Below are 22,119 nucleotides of genomic sequence, written 5' to 3'. Positions count from 1 at the left end.
CACCACACAGCTTGGTGTCATCTGCAAACTTGCTGAGAGTGTGCTCGATCCCACTGTCCATGTCGCCAACAAAGCTGTTAAACCGCACCAGCCCCAATATCGACCCCTGAGGAATGCCACTTGTCACTGGCCTCCACTTGGACATTGAACTGTTGACCACAACTCTTTGAGTGCGACCATCCAGTCAATTCCTTAACCACTAAGTGGTCCATCCATCAAATCCATGTCTCTCCAATTTAGAGACAAGGATGTCATGTGGGACAGTGTCAAATGCTTTGGACAAGTCCAGGTAGATGATGTCAGTTGCTCTTCCCGATAAGGATATTACACCAATGTTGTAAGCCCATTGTGGAAGGCCACCAAATTAATCAGGGATGGTTTGCTCTTAGTGAAGCCATGTTGGCTGTCACCAATCACATCCTTTTTTCCACGTGCCTTAGCATAGTTTCAAGGAGGATCTGCTCCACGATCTGTCAGGCACAGAGGTGAGACTGACCGGCCTGCAGTTCCCCAGGTCTTCCTTTTTTCAAGATGGGGGCTAAGTTTCCCCTTTTCCAGTCACTGGGAACTTCACCGATTGCCCACAACTTCAAATATGAGAAATATAGGGCTGTTCTCATTATAGAGCTGTAGCATTTTACGTAACTATACCTACCTTTTTGTGCTCCTGAAGTTAACTTGGTACCCAGGTGTGGTTGGAGGCCTGCGAGGTGCTGGGATAGCTGGGAGTAGACAGAATGGGTTCAAAATTGAAGTCCAGTCCTTCTCCATCCATGAGTTCACTGTTGATTATGTAATCCATATCACATTCAAGGTTCTCCATGTACATGTCAATGTCCAGGTCATGGGTAGGCCTGTCCTGGTTCAATCCCAAGGGAGCAGGGCTAGCAGAAGAAAGAAGCAGCGGACTGCCCAGCTGGACCGACTGGGCAGTTGTTGCAGAAACTGGAGCCTTTAAACTGGTGATGCTGGCAGTGTTTGAGGAGATGTTACTATGGGAAGCGTTGATGGCAAAACACTGGCATTGACCGGTTCTGCCTGCTGCTCTGTTGGCTTCCTGTGGATTGCCTGACCTCATCTTAGTCTGGGCAGCTTGTCCACTGAGAAGCAGAGAGTTCGGCTGCTCATCCTGTTACCAGTCTGCGGGAGAACTGGATCCACCTGAGTCATCATAACATCCGTGGAGGTGGAGAGCTGGGTGTCAGAAGAGCTTCCAAGGTCTGAGGGGCGAAAAATGGCTGACAGAACTTTGCAGCGAGATATCAAACCGGGTTAAACAGGGAATTGCCAAAAGAAGCCGTCTGACCAGCTGCATTTGGGGTCTGCAAGGAAAGCTGGAATCTCTCTGGATCTGACCACTTGAGGCAGACTGCTGGGTAGATAACACAGATGAGCTGGGAGACATCAAATTTAACCCATCAATGAGCTCAAGCTCCTCAGTCACAGTTGGTGGAACATTGCTGGATGCACTGGAGTACACCAGAGAAGGAAGCAGCTCTTCATCGTGCAGGTCATCCTGCTCCGTCAAGATAGGAGAAAGTCTGGCACTAATGGTGCTTGCATTGGAACTGGTTCGAGGCCGGAAGGTGTTCCACACATCAGAGTCCTCATTGCTTCTTGAGGATGGGCTCCCAGGCCACTTAGGGAACTGGGAAACAGGACTGTCAGCAGTGGATTCTGGAGCAGACTGGAGAGGAGGCTTCTTTTTGGATGCTTTACCTCTGACTTTTGCGAGTTTGCTGCTGTTGTCCATGGAGGCAGCTCTTCTTCTTGGTGCTTTTCCACTTTTACCACCCTCAGGATTGAGCATCCACCAAGAGCTCTTCCCTGTGGCTTCATTATGGACTTTAACGAACTTGCTGTGCAGAGACAGGTTATGTCTAATAGAGTTCTGAAAAAAAAAAAAACCACAAGATATGAGGATCTGACAGTTGACACATCTCCCACCTAGAAACCTCACAAGCATAAACACATAAATGCATTAAGACAGTATCCAGAGCAGAAAGTTGTAACAAAGACCTACCCATAAAACCCTGCTATTTCTGCTCGAGTATGCCTGACAACACTAGCAAGCAGTGCCATGCCTCATTGCAGGACCAAGGGTGAAGCTATCATGACAACTAGCAGCTTCCAGCTAGCAAAATACTAACACAGAAGAACTTTTCAAGATCATACAGAATCTTGAAAAACTAAGCATACCAGAGAGCAAGTAAGCAAATTCCCAATACAGCTTGCAACTTCAATATGAGCTTAACTGAATTTGAGCTAATTCTGCTCCCATGCTTCTGCCAACCCCACTAGCCTGCAGAAGTCTGTCTGAAGTCTTTAATTTTTATATAGCTAACTTTAAGACTGATTCGAGCATAGCATGGCCGTGAATCAAATCGACTGGGTGAAGAGAAATGTCAAAACACCCAATTTTTTGACCCAAATGTCAAAACACTCAATTCAGAACTCCCATTACCATCTCCATCCCCAAACCAGAGAGACAAGAGAGAAACTTCATGGAACAAGAGCCCTAGTAATCCTGGAGCCTCACTCTGCGAGGAGGCAGTACAATTTCCTCTGTGTGCGTTTCCAAGGGGGTAACATGTTCAGCAGATAGTGCACTCCCACACAGCACATGCCAGTTTTAGCCTCTCCCATCTCCCTATTTGGCAAGGCACACACTCCTTGCCTCTCCCAACTTCCTTCTTTTGGTTTAGCTTTGCTGGAAACTGTAAGCTAACACATCTGTACACCATCAAACTGAATTTTCATCCTGCAATTGATAAACTCCCCAGTATTTTAGAATCAGAGAGCAATAATCTCATTGTTTGAGTAGATCCTTTGAGGCCTGTGTCATGCATTTGTTTGAAATTTGCATTTAATTTGTTCAGATGGTCAAATTACACATCATTAAAAGGTGCTACCCTGGTAGCATAACAGTGGTCCAAGAGCAACATCTTTTTCATATAAACTAAAAGGTATATAGCAGCCTTCAGCTTTCATGCATGCTGTCTGAATTCTGAACAAAGTTAACTGTGCTTTTTCATCCTTTCCCACCATCTCTGAACACAGTTCTTTCCTGCCTGCTGCTTTCCCTCTCCCCACCCTTTTCCTCTTGGATGAGTCCTAACCATGCTAATTTTGGTCACCTCACCAAAGTACAATCTTAGAACAAAGCAGATGTAGATAAACACAGGCAAAGTGGATAGTTTTTATGGAGAGGGAAGGAGATGTGAGAATCACTTTGCATTAGCTTTTATTTTAACCTTTGGCTGTGAGGACTTGGAGAAGACTGTGCTTGGTATCAAAGGATACATGTGCTCTTACTCAGAGAGCACCCCGAGTTACTGCGGAGCCAGGGCCTGATGGAATATGTGTCAGTCAATGCTCTTACATATCATTAGAGTTGTTCACAGTAGTAGCTATAGAACACTCCTGCCTGGCATCTTCTCTAAATATAGCTTTCTCCTCCTTCAAGTCTTGAAAAAGTAATTCAAACTGGTACCCTGTCTCCTGGAAGGCTGCTTTCATTTCAAAAGAATCCCTCTCCTTTTCCCAGGTAAACATTCATGACTTTGAATGCACACTGCTGCAGCAATAAGAACCACTAGGTTGTCCCTAATTCTTCATTTATTCTCCTGAAAGTCATCTGTGAACTCCTGATGACACCCCATCTGTCAGGAATAACCCAGTAGCATATACACACAATATACATTTGGAGTCTCATAACCACCCAATTTTTAGCTCCATTTACAAAAATAGAACTTTAAACCAATGGGTTCAGAATTTCAAAATTTCACAACTACCTATATTCTGTTTTCTTTTCATGCATGGCTATAGCCAGTTTTTCATTTCCATGTCAGCAAAAGCATGCTGCACTGGTGCAAACATTTCAGTAACACTGAAACCTGTTGAAAACTAGCACCACTTCAGGTATCATAACTGATGATTTTAATAAGTTTTCTAGGTATTTTGGCTGAAAAGCAGTTTGAAATAAGACATCTTGGAATAAGACTAGGATTCACATGAACACAGATACGATACCTTTTATGAAGCCTTTTACAGCCTAATACCTTTTATGAAACAGTCTCAAAGTGCTTTTACATGTTATTGCTCAACTGACATAAAAGCTAATAGCTCTAGAAACAGATTATTGCTGTACCTCTCCTTCCTTCCTCATCTTCAAACTCTCCTCCTCCCATAACACAAGCATCTGTGACCCTACAAGCTGGTTCAGAGAGCTTACTGGAACAAATGCAGTCCTACTTTTCTTGAAAATTACTTTTCCTCCCTCTTTTATCTCGGCCTGTTTTTTTAACTACCTCACTGTGAAGGTCAAGCACCAAAACTAAGGAAGAGAACAAAATGTGTGGTTGGAGGCAGAGGAAAAAAAACCCAATCACTTCTTACATTAGGATTAACTGCTATCAAAACTGCAATGCCCAAATTATCACTTTTGCACCAGTCCTGCAGATTTTGTGAGGCAGCTCACCACCACAGCCACAGCATCCATAGCCGCAACACACCTGCATGACTGAGCTCGCCTACATACTGGAGAATCAAGTCCAGAGAGTCCCAAAATACAACTGAACCAATGCACCTACCAGCCTAGGTGCTATGAGACAGCACAAGAGATTCACGCTTGCACTCCTGCACACTTCCCAGCACAAGAATGCACCTGTTAGAATGATTTAATGCTCCTAGCATATGGAGGGCAGCCTCAAATCTCATTGAGAAAGAGAAGGACAAATCAATTACGCTAAAATAATCACAGACCTCCAGGTCAAACCTGACAGAAGAGGAAACAACAGTTCAGTAACCCAGGCAACCCTGACGTATTTCCTTTCTTGATGTTAAGCAACTCAAATCAGAAATATAGATTACATTAACTTTTCAGATGCCCAACTTCAGCAGTGCAGGAGGATTCCAGTTGGTCTGAGCACCTGCAATCCACACAAGGTCTTGGCTCCGCAACATCTTTGACCTGAAGGAAGAGGCACAGGCAGGAATCCTTCAAATCCTTAGGGACCTCTTCAACAACTTCAAGTTGTGGCTGCCCCATCTCTGGAAGTGTTCAAGGCCAGGTTGGATGAGGCTTTGGGCAACCTGATCTAGTGGAACATGTCCCTGCCCATGGCAGGGGGGTTGGAACTAGATGATCTGTAAGGTCCCCTTCCAATTCAAACCATTCTATGATTAACTAGTTAGGGGTGGTTATTGCTGTTTATTTGGATATCTTGGAGCTTATTATGGCTGTATGTTATCTATTGCAGTGAAAATAACACCACTCTATCTCTACCCCATCACAGATGAAAGATGATTCCTGTAAACCACATCCAGACAAAACCATTCTGAAATTAACGACAGACATTATGCAAAAAAAAAAAAATTTGGCCAGGGACATTTATTGTACACTGAAGGGTGGACCATTCACTAGGTTACAACCACTGTGTGTACTACCTAGGATATATGGACCAGCCATAGAACTGTGGCTAGCAGCATACACATATTTCCAAAATCTCAGTTACCACAACATTAAATCTTCTTTGATAAAATCTCCTAGTCCTATTTAAAGGACAGAAACACTCCTCGCCATCGTACCAGGCCCACCCCTACACCAGGATCAGTGCTACTGTGGACCCTGCCCAGCATTGAACAGTGCTTTGGTCTCAGGATGGGGAATTAGCCACGGGGGCTGGCAGCACAACCAAGCAATTATCCTGCCTGGTCAGCCTTCTGCACAACTGCCATAGGCACTGAGATACTATCGAAAAGGTACAGGTGGGTCATACAGAAGACAGAATGCCAGTAATAGCGTTTTTCAGGGGACTATACACCTTTGTAGATAAGGCCAAGGTTAACTACCATACAACTGAAGTTTTAATCAGAGAAGGTCAGAATATTGCATGGTTTGTTCAGACTTTACAGTTCCTCACGCTAAAAACTAGCTTAAACTCACCCTATTGTGATGTACTTTCTTCTAAGCACTGATGTGACAGAAGCATAAGGAGGCTCTTGTGCCCTGCCCAGAGGAGCTCGTCCGTGCAGCTGTGGTGCATGAACTGTGCTAGCAGGGCACCCAAGGCCGAGCGCCAGCTATGCTGAGAAAAGCACTAGAAACAGCAGCTATCCTCAAAAATTTTGTGCGTGCGCACATTTGCCTGGATTTTCAATGACTGCTCTGTAGCACCAGGGCCATTCTCCCACAAAACGTTAAGTTTTTACTTACAAACCACAGACACACTAGATTCCTTAACAAAAAGTCTCTCAAGAATGAGTGACAGAAGAAAAAAAGAAAAAAAAAAAAAGATATGCAATCACTGCAGCTGCCTGTAATAAACTCTCACTGCCCTGGAGACGTACAAAGAACATGGTCACATCCAAGCACAGGGCCATATTCCAAAGCTAGGCCTGTAATTGTGTCAAATTATCATTTGCCATGGCATTCTTGGGAGGCTGCAAGGAGAGAACACCCCATCTGCTGCATTCGTCAGTGCCTGTCTCAGCACTCACCCAGCCACTTGGCTCCAAAGGCTCCATTAAAAGGTCTTTGGTGCAGGGATTTTGCAAAGTTTCGCTCCAGCAAGTAAACAACTGTTCCAGAGCCAGGGAGCTAAAACATTCCCTCAGCAATCTCCTTCCATAAAGCACACGCGAGTACAGACGTCAAGCTCGGCAGATGGAGAGCTGTACCTTAGGAAGAACATTTTCCTTTCTGTAATCTTTCAGTAGGAGTCCAGAAGAAAATCCTAGCTCTCTAAAAGCAAAGACTGAATCCATTTGCAAGTTTACCAAGACAGGCAGGCATATACAACAAAAGCTGTTCAGGATTAGACAGAGCAGAAGAAGCTTGTTGGAACGAGTAATACCAGCAGCCCAGAAGCAGTCTTCTCCAAGGACCGCCTGGAAAATTAAGCCATGCTGCAAAGAAATAATCTTTCACCAAAGCAGTTTTCCAAGCAAACTGGCAGGGAGCAGGAAAGAGTAGCAGCAAAATCTTCAGGTAATTTGACTGGCATTGCACAGGGCAGATGAGCTCTCCCACTTTTGAGGGGGACAACTACACTCTATAAGGCTTCAAATGGAAAAAAAACAAAAAACAACAACAAAAAAGCCACCTTGCACTTCCATACTTACTCTGGGCATTACACCTTGTTTGGGAGAAGGGGCTGCTAATTTCGAGGGCTAAGTATACATTGCTATATTGCAACGGTGGGCCCTCACTACAGTTGACCACTTGTCAATAAATTTTATCCCATCTGAAAAACAGGACTCCTGCCAACTCCACACTGGCACCTATCGCCTTGCTCCTAGGCACTGCCACAGGCCTCATTTTCCACATCCAGTGCTTCGCCATCGTCCTGTCCGCAACACCCTGCCATGCCCAGCTGCCTTCCTGCCTCCTCACCAGGCCCTCCCCTAGGCCAGACTACTTGCTGTGGCCAGACTGTTTAAGGACTAACGGGATTAAAAGGTAAAAGATTGTGTTAAAAGAAAGACTGATGGACAAAAGCCTTCCATGCTCCTCAGGTTCCACACTAGACTCTTCACTACAGCCTCCGAATATCTGTCTTTCAGCTTCTGTTTGTTATTTTCCCCTGTGCTTTAAGGAAATCCACTAGGTTGCTTGCAGCTGGGACAGAGAACGTCTCCCTGCACCAGGACTAAGCACACCGCTAACACCACATGAATGCACGTGGGGGCATACGATGGCAAGAGTCCAGCTGTTTCCACCCACCCCAGCTACTCCAGATTTGAACAGCCAGACCCTCCACTCCCTTTGCAGGGCAGCAGCTTCCAAGAAACCAAAATAATCCAAACACAGCACCTACACCACCACTAAAGATTAACTGGACTTAAATTAAGTACCAACGATGGCGGCAATGACATCCCTATTCTGATTCAATTTCGAACGCATAGTTCTTCATTTCTTGTGTCAGAAGGCTTAATGGGGAATTGTATCATTTCAGGCACATGAATTTAGGAGTAAAAACTATGGGCTTTCTCAGCACAGTCAACAGAAAGTAGCCTCTTTCTTCACAGGCTGAGGTTGATGGCTCTGTGCGGCAGAAAGCGCCAGACTCTCGACTGAGCCTCACCTATGCGCACGCCTGCACCATGCTGAAGGTCGGGCAGAATTATACTTTGCTCGGAGTCAAGATGCTGAGTTTAAGTTTTATGTTTCCTTTTGCTTTATGTCATCAAGTCAGTTATGCCTGTGAGCAAAGACAGGGAAATATTTTGAATGTCTTCTCAAACCATCATCTCGAAATTATCCTCACCAAAAGTCAAAGCCAAACCTGTATAAGGTGTTCCTACCAGATGTTCCTTTCCAGATAAAGGGTTTCTTTGGGAAACTAAAGAAAGCTCTCCTGATAGTGATTTGTGCCCTTACTTGTCCATGCTAAGACGTTACAAGTGAGAAGTCTAAGCCAAAAAAAACTTCAAGGATACAGGGATGCTCCAGCACAGTCCAGAAGGATATAAGCAAACAGCTAATGTGAATATTTTAGGAACTGGCCATTGCTTTTTTTGTAGATCTGACTACAGAATAAAAACCACAAAACAAAAACTGACTGAACAACAGTCAACACACCAACAAATGACAAACTTTTCATCTTTACCAAAACAAGTGTTCACACAATTTTGAATCCACTGAACTGGAACTTATTTGCAAGATGTAAGGATGACCTGGCAGAGCCCACCAGCTGCAGTACAGCAGATAGTCCAGAAGACGGACAAGTTTGCTTTTGTCTGCTGGCCTATCACTCTTCCACGGAAGAGCTTCAGAGGGCCACAAGACGAGCAGCAGTGGGAGCTCTGCCCATGGTCTGCTAGAAGGTCAGACATCCTCAGCTCTGGGAGAAGCCAGCAACCTTCAGAACCAGCACTATGGCATTGGAAGCCAGTGAAGTCACTCTATTATTGGAAGGGACCTTAAACACCACCTAGTTCCAACCCCTCTGCCATGGGCAGGGACACCTTCCATCAGATCAGGTTGCTCAAAGCCTTATCCAACCTGGCCTTGAAGACTTCCCGGGATGGGGCAGTCACAACCCCTCTGGGCAATCTGTTCCAATGTTTCACCACCCACATTGTAAAAATTTCTCCCTTATCTCTAATCTAAATCTATTCTCTTTTGGTTTAAAGACATGACCCCTTGTCCTGTCACTACACACCCTTGCAAAAAGTCCCTCACCAGCTTTCCTGTAGGCCCCCTTTAGGTACTGGAAGGCTGCTAGAAGGTCTCCCCAGAGCTTTCTCTTCTCCAGGCTGAACAACCTCAACTCTCTTAGCCTGTCTTCATAGGACAGGTGTTCCAGCCCTCAGATCATCTTCATGGCCCTCCTCTGGACCCTCTCCAGCAGCTCCATGTCCTTCCTGCAGACCCCAGAGCTGAACGCAGTATTCCAGGTGGGGTCCCATGAGAACAGAGCAGAGGGGCAGAATCCCCTCCCTTAACCTACTGGCAGCCCAAGCACCTGAAAGCTCTCAGCCAGGTCTCCGGGTCCATCTGGTCAACAGTTAATATCAACTACGGGCAATACGCATATAACACAAGCATGGAATTGAAGAGTTTAAAGTAAAACACTGCCTACTGTAATAAAGATTAAGAGCTAGCTGAGTTTCCAGATGGATGACATCTTCTGTTTCAGACAAGCAGAACGCTTGGTAATAACAGCTACTTGAGTTGCACATACACATGCGTATACACACGTACACGCTTGAACCAAAGTGACTGTGAAGTACCAGAACGCAGACGTGTGAATTCAGCCTTCTATAACTAAAGCAACACTGCAGAATCGTTTGTTCTTTCCTTTACATTGCACACGTAAGAAACATATGATTTTTGCTTTAGTGAAATGTCTCTGGAGGGTGAAAAGGATGGTTTTAAAGTTCATTCTGTTCCTGCAAAGGGAAAGACAACAGCTTTGGGAGAATATACAGAATGTTCCACTGAGAAAAACTAGTCCTTAATGGCGCTCCTTACTATGTCAAACTTGCTCACGCTCACAGATGCAAGAAATGCAACAACCAGTGCAAACTGCTTCAGTGGGGTTTATGCACCTCTACTTCATTCAAAACTCTCAACATCTTCCTCCCATAAGCAATCTCAAAGCGAGAAGAAATTATCCTCCTATCCACAGAGCAGCTTGCAGAACAGTGAGGGGAGGATGACAAAGGAGCCCCACAACACACCCCTGCAAGGGCATTTCTGCCTTTCAGGCTGGTTAATTCTTAACTTCAGCTCAATTACTGCAGGGAAAGGACAGACTGCACTCCCAGCAAATCTGCCCTGTACAAAGCACTTGAAGCATTTCAAGAACAGCAAACACCACCTTCCGCGGAAACACAGACTCTTCCGGAATTCTCAGATGTTACACCCTGGCAATCTGTAACAGCTGTATTTCCCCCAATTGTATAGTGGAGTAGGATAGCTGTAAAGTAATTATAAAGCAACAATGAATTTATGGGGTTTACATTAGCTAAAGTCGATTAAAAAAAGTTTTAGAAGACACATCTCTTCATTTTCCATTTAAAATTCTCTATTAGAACTACACTACCTACAAATAAGACATTATCAGTATGGCTGTGCACAAAGAACACGGGAATACCAGAACTCTAGGAGCTGTAGTACTATTTTAACAGGCATCAAATGCTACATCAGCATTTAGCAGCAGCTCCACATTGCTTAATCCAAACTGATTCAGTTCAAAACTGAGAAATAAACAAAGCTAAGACAACTCAAGAAGTTTTTGCAAATTAAAAGAAAAGATGCAAGCAGAGCTTCACAGCCCTAACAATAACAAGGAACAGTGAAAACAAAAAGCCAGGCAGGTTCATTCCTCGACTGAAGAGACATCTTTTGTTTATTCAGTTTGTCTTAAAAAAACACACACCTATCAAATTTACTCTAAGTCCACAAAAATCAAATTGAACTGATTTGGATTGATTTCACATTTTTTAAACAGTAAATCCCTAACCTGCCTTCATCTAACGCACTTTGATGCAAATAGATTTAAGTAACTAAAACAAACAAAACCTTTTGCAAGTCTCTATAACTTTATGTTAACATAAAGCAAGACTGACATAAAGTCAGAGCTCTGTGGTCACACATGATGGGGCATGCATCCTGACAAGCCCTGCCAACAGGATTTGAGAGAGTGAGCAGGGAAGAAAATGGAGCACAGGGAATATACCACAGCCCTCTGCCTCTCCTGGGCATGTAAGATTAACCACATACTCCCTACATACCTACCAAAACTTGACAATGTTCGTTAAAAAAGAAAACAAGTTTTTATGAGAACTTCCCCGGCATTTAAACAATTTCAACGGTATTTCTATCACGGTTTTCTGTTTGCTGGTTAAAGTCAAGGGTTTTAAACTGCCCTAATCGTAAGGTAGGCTGATTCCCAGCACAGCTGCTGTTGTTCTTCCCTCCAGCTTTCCTGGCAAGAAGTTTCTGCTCTCTTCCCCTACCATAGCCAGCCTGAGTTAGTTATTCTGAGGCTGAAAAACTACAAATTAATTTCACACTGAAAAGTCATCACAGAACAGCTACAGCAACAGCTCAATAGCCTGAGCAAGGACTTCAACCCTCACACGTGCACAAATTCTCATCTCTGCCTTTCTGCAAGTTAAATCCAACTGTACATTTCCCAAAAGCAATACATGATTAAAACAGAGTAAAATCAAAGACTGACGGTCCCGTTACACGACTGAATATAACAAAAGAACAGTCATACTGAATCAAGCCAGAAGTCTGTCTATTCTAGCATCCAGTCTGGCAGGACACTTCACTATATCCCACTTTCTGCACAATATCTAGGGATGCATTTCAGAAGCTACACTGAACTTTTGTTTCAGGCACTACTGACAAACATTCCTGAAGAGCAAATGCACCAGTTCCATAAGTTGTCTGCCAAAATAAGCTGACTCCACACAGCAGCAGGACCAGGACAGCATGCCTAGCCTGAGGAAGCAAGAACTATCTTCCATTGAGACCACCAAATCTTCTGCAAAGAAAGTGCACTCAAGCACTGCCCGAAATCAGAACTTAATAAGGAGGATTCAATCTGCACAAAGGAGGGAAAAAAAAAAAGTCGTCAATTTTAGACAAACTATGTGCATTCTCCAGCATCAGTGAGCCAGATAAATGAGAACGGTTAGAAGTTTTGTATTGACCTGTGCCAGCCTAAGCTGTAACAGCTGCATCCCTCACCACATTCCTGCCCTCTCTCGAGCAAACATTCGCACTTATGCGACCACAGTGTGCCACTTCACAGAGCTGAGCCAGCTGAAAGCAAACCTATCAGACAAAGCTATCCTTTCTTTTTTTGCAAAATTAACTTTTGGTGCTGTCTTTCTGCTCAGTCACACAGGCAGAGGAATGCATGGCTGGAGTCACAGAAGCCCCAAACCACACTGGCTCAAGCTGCCACAGAATCACACCGTGGATGATCTGCTAACCAACACTGCAAGCAGAGAGGAACGCTGCAAACAAGAGCATGGCGTTAAGTGCAATTCCAGTCTGCAGTGAGAGCAATACATTATACTCCATTCACCGTGGCATCCACTGCGATACATCGAGACAGTCTGAGGGACCATTTCACAAGCCAGCTCTCACATCTCTCCTTCTCTTTGCTGGAGTTTGTTTGACTAAAGAGAATGGGAACAGCAGGCTGTCAGCTGCAGAGGGCAGAAACGGAGTTTAGCTTTCTTAATAGAACTTTGCACGTGCCTGTTTCCAGAGAGAAGACAACATTGAGACTTTGGAGCAGTATATTGCTTTCCCTTTTCTGACCTCCAGTGCCGCAGCACTGACACTGTCCTGGGACACAGCATCCTTTTCAAAGGGAGCATCTTGAAAGCCAAGAATGCTTGCTATGAAACAGTTATTTATATTGAGCTTCAGCACAGTCAGGCGACAAAGAACCACAGCCTTGTATTTAAAAATTCTTCAAATGATGTTTCATCTTGAACAGAAGCTTAGCTACAGCCTTTTAACTGACCCTCACTCCTTTCCTGTAAACTTTCCAAACACAAAGGGCGGAAGGAGCGGCCTCAAAGGGCCATGGCATAACTACCCACCCAGAGAAACTCTCTTCTCTCTGCTCCAGCCGCACAGAGCCAAAGCTGGGTCTGGGTCTGAGAAGACCCTACCCCGCACTTCTGGGCAGACAAACCCGCGCCAGCCGAGCTGCTTTCAGCAGAGCCGAACCTTAGGCCGCCGCGCCGCAGCACCGGGATTAGGTGCTGGAACCAACGTCGATCGCGCAAAGCCTGGCTGAGGACGAGTCGCAACAGGTGAGCACGGGCTACGCGGCGAGGAGGGTGACCGGCCGGGGCCAGCGGCAGCACCAGCGCGGCGACAGGGGAGCGGGATGGCGCCTCGGGCCGCCACTCCTCACCTGGCCGCACAGCCCGCCCCGTCCGCAGCACACTGCGGCCGCCCCGCTGGAGGAAAGACCCGACCCGGCCCGGCCCGTCACGCACCTTCCAGCCGGCGGAGCTGTTGCTGTCGCCCTTGTCCTTGAAGTAGGGGACGGAGCGGACCATCCACTCATAGATCTGCGCCAGGGTGAGCCGCTTCTCGGGGGCGCTCTCGATGGCCTGGCTGATGAGCTCGGCGTAGGACTGGTTGCCCCAGGCGTTGCGCCGGGAGCCGCCCTTCCGCGCCGCCGCGCCGCCCGCCCGCGCCCCCTCGGCCCGCCCGGGCCCCGCGGCCGCGCCACCTGCGCCCTCCTCTACCGCGCCGCCCGCCTCCGCCGGCGCGGCCGGCAGCTCAGGCCGCGGGAGCGGCCAGGTGCAGGAGCGCGGCCGGCTCTGCGGCTCGAAGTCGGGGGTCGATGTCCGGCGCCGCCGCGGCGCTGCCCGGCTCCGCCATAGGCGCCCGCCTCAGCGCCACCGCCGAGCCTGAGCCGCTGCGCCGCCGCGCATCGGCCAGGCCTGCCGCCCCTTTGTCAGACAGGGCTCCGCCGCCGCCGCGCCGCTCTGTTTACCAGCGAGCAGCGCCGCGCCCTGCGCCTGCGCGCGTGGGGCACGCCGGGAGCGGTAGTCTCGGCGAGGGGATGGCCGGTGGCCTGGCTGGGCCGGCGGACTACAATACCCAGCGTCCCCGGCGCCAGCGCGGCGGGGCGCGGTGCGGCCCCGACGGGCGAGCGTAGCAGACAGCGCGCCCGCGCGACTACAGCTCCCGGTGGGTCCCGCGGCGGCTGCGCTTACATAACCCGCCTCGCCCCGTTCCACACGGCGCCTCGGTGCGCTGCGGGCCCAGTGACCCCGCCCGGGCGCGGCTGCGCTGCGAGCTTCACAGAGGAAACCGCTCCTCCACCCGCACAAGAGCTTCCTACGGCACTCCAGGGCGTGCGGGCCCGGGAGCGCTGCTCCCTCCCGCCGCTCCGTCAGGGGCAGGAGCCCGTTTCCGGGACACGCCCAGTGCAAGGCGTGAAGGGGCCCGTGTGCCGGTTCCGGACCGTTCGTCAGAACCGCGGCCACCAGGTTCCGGGGCCCCGGCGCTCCTCGCACCATGCAGCGCCCGGGGCTGCCGCCGCCCCCGGCCGCTGCATGGCGCAGTTCCGACGTACGCCGTTCGGCCCCGGTTCCCAGCCCAGCCGACTCGGCCTACTGCTCGGTCCCGCGGAGCCGGCCCAGGGCGGTGTCCGGAGCGAGCCTGGCGTGCAGGTTCCGGGGCCGCACCGCGGCGTGCCCCGCGCCCTGGATGCCCGCCCTGCTTATGCAGGCGCTGGCTGGGCGGCGGCTGGAGGAGCCCCGAACCCTGGATAGCCGCCGCGTTATGCAGGCGGCGGGCGGGCGACGTCGCGTCGTGCGCGGGCGGGGCGGGGCGGGCTGCGGCAGCGGGCGGGCCAGGCCGGGCGGGGCGGTGGCGGTACCACCACCATGTCGGAGGCCGCGGTGGCGGACACCCGGCGCCTGAACGCCAAGCCGCAGGACCTGACGGATGCGTACGGGCCGCCCAGCAACTTCCTCGAGATCGACATTTTCAACCCACAGACCGTGGGCATGGGCCGCGCCAGATACACCAGCTACGAGCTCCGGATGCGGGTGCGGCCCCCTTGGGGCCTGCGGGCCCGGGGCGGCGGGGCGGGGGGATGGCGAGCCTCGGGGCTCGCCGTGGGCCGTGGAGCCCCGCACAGGCCTGGGCTGCCCGGTGTCCGAGTGCACGGCTGAGGGAGGGGCGGCAGCGCTCGGTGCGCGGTGCCGGGGTGGCCGAGGACGGGGCGGGGAAGGGCCGGGGTACTCTTGCTGCGGCCTCGCCGCACCGGCGGAGCGCGGTCTGCGCGCTCGGGGTGGGGAGCGGCGGTGTGTGCGTAGGGAGCCCGGCCAGGGCCGCCTCGTGCAGCCCGCGTGTAGCTCCTGGGGCTCGCGGTGGCCCAGCGGGGGCTGCGCTTGTCTGCGGGGCGGAGGGCTGAGGAGGCGAGCCCCGGCCCTGCAAGCCGGGCAGTGCTGGGCTGGCGCTGGCAGCCTGCCAGTGGCTTTCTGGCAGGCCGGGGCTCAAGGTCAGCTCGCAGCTACTGGGTTTCCCAGGGCATTTCGGCGTCCAGCGAGGACTGGTATGCACCCGGACAAGGAGTGTGCTGCCTCAGTAGGCTCCTGCTCCTGTGTCCTCTCCAGAGCCCTGGGCCTGGCATATGGGCACCGTTGGGTCGTTGCTGAGCAGGGCAGGACTGCATGCAGCTGGTTATCCCCAACAGGAGGGGAGAGCTTGCTATCAGTATCCTGGGACCTGATTACAGTGCAGTCTAGCTATGCCTTCTGAGTCAGCTTGATCACTTACAATGAGCCCATGATCCAGGAGTGTGCACAGCAGGCTGAGCACTTCTTGCAGCATTCTCTTCATTGAGCCTTAGCCAAGCCGAACTGGGGACCTCTTCACAGCTCTGCGTCTGATAGCTGAAAGAAGTAAAATTGAGCTTCTCCTGAAATAAACTACCTTTAACATATGTCATGGTGCTGGCATTGACTTCCATTCACAGCGTGATTTAACTGTTAAGTCTCCACTGCTTTTCAGAAGAATTGGGTGTTTACTTTTTTCTGTTCTGATGCTTGGTTTCCATCAGCCTGCTGAAGGGTGCCTGGCAGGTGGCAATAGGAACCTCTTAGTCCCACTGAAACTAGCTCTTGCGGAGATGCTTTGAAAGCAGCTGGGTTTGTTTCACAGACCTCATAAGAATATAGTTAAACATGTTGCAGGAATACCAAGTTGCACCTAGGTGCTACTTGTCAGAAGGTTCCGCTACCTCAGTTCCTTGAACGTTTCAGGCTGTGTTGATAGGGTAAAGGTGAAGGTACTGTAGCTGTCAGTCTTTGGACTCTAGTGGTGGTGGAGAAGGTTAGGGAATTGCTACGTGTTCCTCCGGTGACACAAGCCAGATATGAAAAAGCTGTTCACCTGTTAGGGTAAACGATCTGTTCTGAGAGAAGATTGTAGCACAAGGTCTGGCCTTGAACAGTTCTGGGACAAGATTTTCCTCCCTTCCTTCCTCTGACCTATGTCGGGTCAGAGGTTCTTTTGCTCTGCAGGCTGCTGCGAAGCTGTCTTGTAGATCACTTCAGAACGGGGCGAACTCGGGGAGGGGGGAAATCAGCCTTTTCTGTGTTGTGAGCCCTGGTTCCAGCATGTGCCCCTGGGAGGGGGTGTGTTCCTGAAACAGTCACTTGACCGGGAGGGAATGGCTGGCTCTGAGTAGCCTGGCAAGTGCTTGCTTGATTCTGAAGGGCTTTGGTGCTCGTGCTCTGTCCTGAATAAAGAAGCTGGGTGTTCTCATGATGCCTTCTCCTCAGGGGGCTTGGTTTTCTAAATGCAGCTTCAGGTTTCAATTACATGTTGAAACACTATCTGGCTTCCAAAGCAACCTGTAAATTAACTACTTATCTTCGTTACAGACAAACCTCCCAATCTTCAAATTGAAGGAGTCATGTGTGAGAAGAAGATACAGTGACTTTGAATGGCTGAAGAATGAGCTGGAACGAGACAGTAAGGTGAGGCTTGGCTCAGACCTGCCTGTTGCTGAAACCAGGACGTACGGGAACAATTGGAGCGATAATCTTGAGCTGCCTGGAAGAGAGACTGTGGTAATAGGCAGCTGTTGGGGCTTGGTCTCTGTCCACGTAATGGGGCTGGAGATGAGTGTCAAAAGACAAAAGCCATCTGCTTGCAGGTGGCAGTTCTGCTGACGGGGTGATTCTGTGCTTTCAGATTGTAGTGCCACCGCTGCCTGGAAAAGCTTTGAAACGACAGCTTCCCTTCCGAGGAGATGAAGGCATCTTTGAGGAGTCCTTCATTGAGGAGCGAAGACAGGGTCTAGAACAGTTTATTAACAAGTAAGCTGATGTCCTGGTTTTGCATGTGCTGCCTTTCTGGCCACTGCTGGTAGAAGAGGGCTGTGGGTTGACCAGGAAGGAGTCTTGATCTGCTGCATGCAGATGCCGTGCTAAAGAGTGGTGCCTGCAGGCTGGGTAAGGAAACCACAGTTCTGAAGTGAGTCCTGCCTTAAGCGTAGGTTGTGTTTGGTGCTCTCTTCTGAGATCGCAGCGTAGCTGTGCTCTGGAGCCCCGCTGACAGGACAGCACTGTTTCAGGATGTTCATGGCCTGCTGCAGGCCGTGGTGTGGGAGGGAACACCCTGTGCTCAAGCACTTCTCACTGGCCCTGTTGCACACCAATCCAGTGACCTTGGCCTGAGCCTGGTGCTGATGTGCTTGGAGCTGGCTGCCCGTTAGCGAGGTGGTCTGCCCCACACACTCCCTGCAGAGAGTGGAGGTGTGGAGTTCTCGTTGGTGTCTGTGCTAACCTCCACATCTGATTTCCTTCCAGAATTGCTGGACACCCGCTGGCACAGAATGAGCGCTGCTTACATATGTTCTTGCAAGAGGAGACTATTGATAGGAATTACGTCCCAGGGAAAGTGCGCCAGTAGGAGCACCTGGCACTGTCTTCCTCCATTCCACCCTCCCTCCTGCAAAAATGACATTTATTTTTACACTAAATCTGTCTTCTCTGAACCAGCTTTTCCTCTCTTGAACTTCCCAGTTCGTTCAGTATTTTCCTCTTTTGTAACTGGCAGCAGCTTGTACTACTGGGCTGTGGTCTTGGCCTAAAAGTGTGAAGATTTATGCAAGTGAGCATGTTGTTCCACACCTAGGGGCAGATGTGCATAGGTGTGGAGCAGGAACTTGCTTATGGTGTTATGGTGTAGGAGCTGCCTCTCTCCCTGTACAGGAAGGTATGAGATGACCTTCACTCCCCTGTCTGTGCAGCCCCAAGCATCTCTGCAGGAGACTCAGGAATAGCAGTTGTCATGTTGGTCAGTAATCACATCAGGTATTAGAGTTTTAGTCAGGCTTACCCAAAACAGTGAGTAGGTGCCTGGGTGTGTTGGTCTCTTGTCCACCCCATTCACCCTGCATGAAACCCCCATTCTTCACTGTCTGGAAGTACTGAGACCCAAGACCTACTCCAACCCTGCTCTGAGCCTCCTGCGTTAGACTTGTGTGGTGTGTTCGTGTTCATCCCCCTCCTTTCTAACATGCTGCTGGCAGCTTGAGGGGCTTCCATGCCATGTGCTGTCATGATGCTCTGTGTGGGCAGTTTGGCATGTGGGAGCTGGGATAGCCTGGGCTGTAGCAGTGTGCGCTGTGATGCCGTGGCCCAGGGTTTAAAAAAGCCACAGCTTGCTCTGCCATGGGCTGAGGTGGTGGTGTTTCCAGCAGCACTCTGCTCAGCTGAGCCATGGTGACCTTATTCTGCACCTCAGCTGCAGAGGGGAGGAGATGAGTCTGGCTGAGGAGTAGCAGGAGGGGGCTGGTGGGGGCTGTTGTAGTGTGTCGACATGGTGGCTGCCACAGGAGGAGCCCAGCAGTGAGGCCTGGGGTGAGGCCACCTCTCTAGAAAGGGGTGGCAGAAAAGGTCGGTCAGTCCTGGGTTAGACGTTTGCTTACAAAGCAGAAATAAAAATGGCTCTTTGTGTATTCTCCTCGGTTCTGCAGTGAGCTAGGCAGTTGCTTGTGTAGAAGCAAGGACGCAAGACTGGTCAGGGAAGTGTTCAGAGCTTGAGGGGGACCACGAGGCTGTGACTTGCTGCAGCATAACTGTCCTTTGGAGGCTTCTACAGCTGCCACAGCTGCTGTGAGTGAGTTTGGGCCCCAGCTCAGGAGCTCCTGAGGTCAAGACTGGCTGTTGTCTAAGTGTGTGGTCACTTTGTGGTAGCACAGTTGAGCCTTTCTTGGAGCACAGGCCTGCAGTGACTGCCCTCCTGTTCCTGCCAGGCACGTCCCCCAAGGCCTCCCTAACGTCTCCTGGGTGTTGTGGTGAGGAACTGGTGCTGCTGGGTGAGAGGTGGCTCTCGGGGAGGAGGAGAGTTGCTGAAACCGGGAGGGAACTGCTCCGGTGGCCGGCTCGGCCTGGGAAGGGCTGTGGGGCAGTGTGGAGACTGGTGTCGGTGGGGGCGGCTGTATCCGCCGCGGGGCTTGGCCCCGTCCCGTGTCCGCCGCCGGGCCCCGCCTGGGGCGGCCCCTGACTCCTGCCTGTTCTGCCGCGGGGCTGCCGCCACCCAGCTGTCTCACCCTGTCCGGTGTAACGTCCTGGTTCCGTTCGCATTAAACCACTGTGAAGCCACGTCTCTGCCTGCTCCTGGGGGGCTACCGGCGCGGGGCGGGGGGAGCCCCGGGAGGGGGCACCGGCGGGGCGGGGCGGGGGGAGCACCGGGAGGAGGGGGCACCGGCGGGGCGGGGCGGGGGGAGGGCCGGCGGGGCGGGCGGGCGGGCGCGCGTCTCCCGCGGCAGGGGGCGCTGCGCGGCGGGCGGAGGCGGGAGCGGGGGGGGTCCTCCGCGGCGGCAGGGGGCGCTGCGCGGCGGGCGGAGGCGGGAGCGGGGGGGGTCCTCCGCGGCGGCAGGGGGCGCTGCGCGGCGGCGCCGAGGCGGGAGCGGTTGGAGCGGCGGTGGCGGGATGTGGCGGCCGGTCGAGCCGCCGGCGGGCTCTGGCTCGCCGCGCTGCCCCGACCTGCTGCGGCACGTAGGTGGCCCGCGCTCGCCGCGCTCCCCGCTCTACTTCAGCTTCTTCGAGGAGGAGTGCCGCGCCATCGCCACCCGCCTGCGCCTCGGCGCCGCCGCGGAGCCCTCGCCGGGCCTGGGGGAAGGCAGCGCCCTGTGGCCCGATGCCGCCGGGCCCGTCACCTCCACGCCGCTGCGCGCCTCGCCGCCCCTCACTGAGGGCACCCCGGACGGCGCCGCGCCCGCCGCCCGCCGCAGTACGGGTGGCTGTGGGGCCGCCGCCGCCCCGGGCCCGGCCCGCGGGGAGCCCCGCCGCCTGCCGAAGCCCGCTGCCGGCGGTTGCCCCGGCGCAGGGCGGCCCGGCTCCCGCCTCGCCCGCCCTCAGACCCTGTCCCGTAAGGCAGCGTGGCGCGGTGCCGGGCAGCCCCCATGCGGCGGGCCGAGCCCCGCGGGCCGCCCCCGGGCCCCCTCCCGGTCCCCGGGCCGCGGCAGGCTCGCTCTCTCCCGGCCACGGGCCTCTCTGGGTCCGGAGGTCGCCAAGGCCGGTAAGGGGCTCGGTGCCCCGGGAACGAGGCTCCCCCAGCCCCCAGGTGAGCCGAGCTGCTGGAGACAGCCCCAACACAGCGACTGCTTCCCCGGGGCTGCAAAACCCTCCTTCTTCCCCAGGTACCAAGCTGAAGCTGATGCCGGCTGCCAAGTCCAGGCTTCAGCATCCCAGTGGGGCTTTGCAGCTGGCACAATCTTCCATTGTTCCTAAACCTGCCCCGCGGGACACAGAGATGGAAAGTAATTCTGCACCTACCAGTTGCTGCATGCAAAGTGGGGAAGCTTGGAGGGACAAATGCTGCATCCAGAAGGGAGAAGGGGAAAGATCTAGGCTGTAGCATGGCACAGGCGCAGAGTGTGGGGAGTCCCTGGAAGCAGTGCGGGTAGGGGTCCAGAAAATGTGCTTGTGCCCCAAATGCTGTATTAATTAGCTTCCTGCCAATGTGGGCTGGCAGCGTGTTGGCTTGGAGCCCTTATGCCATGCTCTTGTGGAGTTGTGGGGGTGCCAGTGCCTACAGGCTTAGGATGGGTAGCCTGACTGAGCCCTGGGCTGCCCAAGGAGATGCGCTGTGTGGCAGCCTCTGTGCGTAACGTTTGTCCACTACAGCTGCTGTCAAGGTTGGGGGTCGCAAACAGCCCTCGCGGAGGCTCTCTACAGCAATTCCTACCGTGGCTTCTCGCTCCCGACTGTGGCCCCTGGGAAAAGTGGCTTCCCCCAAGCACTTTCGCCTTGGTAAGGGTGAACCTGGGCAGAAGCCCCGGAGGCTCTGGTGGTGTGGGAGGGGAGAACTGCTGCCCTGGGGAGAACGTTCAGGTCTGGGCTGCGGAGTCAGGGCTGATCCTGGGGAAACGACAGGAGGGGGCAGCATGTGCTCGGGCCCAGAGAGGGGGAAGTGAAACAGAGCAGTGAGGCTTGGCAAAGTCCTTTTCCCTGGGGAGGCACCCAGCAAAGAGCCTGAATAAATCTGATACTTTAGCTCATTCATAGGACAGGAAGCAGCCCTGGTCAGCACATATTGTTGTCAGGGCACTCTCTGAGCAGGGGTTGGTGCTATTCACTTTCATTCCCTGGACTCCATTTCAGGATCAACTACACAGGAGCTGATATGCAATACGACCCGAGAGCTGAAGGAAAACGATGAGTGCAAGGAACAGCTGATTGCAGCAGGGCCTGTCTTGGGAGCAGGTGAGCAGTATGGAGGTGGGGTCCCATGTAGGAGTGGGGAGCTTTTCTGGCCCTGATTGCCAAAAGCCTGCTGAAAACCAAGTGTCCTGTGAGTGTACCGTGGTGAGGAGAGTCTATATTTCTGTGTTGGGCTCTGGTGGATTCTTGTCTTGTGTTGGGGTGAGCATGGGGAAACTGGGCAGCTGCCTAGGGCAGCTGGCAGCTGCTTGTTGGGCACTGCTGCTCCCCAGCAGAGTCCTCACTGAATAGGTGCGTCTAGGGGTGCTCCACTTGCTCTGCAGGCCAGGTGTGCTGCCTTCGCCAAGAGCTGCAGCTGGGCAGCCTGCAGTCCTGGGACCTGCAGAGGAAGAGGAAGTGAGGAGGCCATCCCCACTGTGCCAGGACAGC

The 22,119-nt window shown here is 52.1% G+C and overlaps 2 protein-coding genes across 3 annotated transcripts; one reads left to right on the top strand and one right to left on the bottom strand.

Moving 5' to 3' along the window:
- Positions 1-592: 592 nt before the first annotated feature.
- On the bottom strand, positions 593-13,876 carry FOXO4 (forkhead box O4). The gene is given in 10 exon segments (XM_086619719.1): positions 593-981; positions 984-1,057; positions 1,059-1,113; positions 1,116-1,181; positions 1,184-1,231; positions 1,234-1,264; positions 1,266-1,330; positions 1,333-1,891; positions 13,486-13,833; positions 13,835-13,876. Coding segments are annotated over 10 exon segments (1,596 nt in total). The 3' UTR covers positions 593-673.
- Positions 13,877-14,882: 1,006 nt separating this feature from the next.
- Positions 14,883-21,726, top strand: SNX12 (sorting nexin 12). 2 transcript variants are annotated; one of them, XM_086619884.1, is made up of 4 exons: positions 14,883-15,054; positions 16,897-16,992; positions 17,210-17,334; positions 21,631-21,726. In XM_086619884.1, exons 1-4 carry the CDS (start codon positions 14,890-14,892, stop codon positions 21,686-21,688), a joined length of 444 nt encoding a protein of 147 aa, XP_086476010.1. In that variant the 5' UTR covers positions 14,883-14,889; the 3' UTR covers positions 21,689-21,726. The 2 variants fall into 2 exon arrangements, with proteins under 2 accessions (XP_086476010.1, XP_086476009.1); XM_086619883.1 differs by lacking the exon at positions 21,631-21,726 and adding an exon at positions 17,827-19,454.
- The last annotated feature ends 393 nt before the right edge of the window (positions 21,727-22,119 follow it).

Source organism: Tauraco erythrolophus, chromosome 13 (assembly GCF_009769465.1).
Source record: "Tauraco erythrolophus isolate bTauEry1 chromosome 13, bTauEry1.pri, whole genome shotgun sequence".
Lineage (NCBI taxonomy): Eukaryota > Metazoa > Chordata > Aves > Musophagiformes > Musophagidae > Tauraco > Tauraco erythrolophus.
This window is presented reverse-complemented; position numbering and strand designations above follow the sequence as displayed.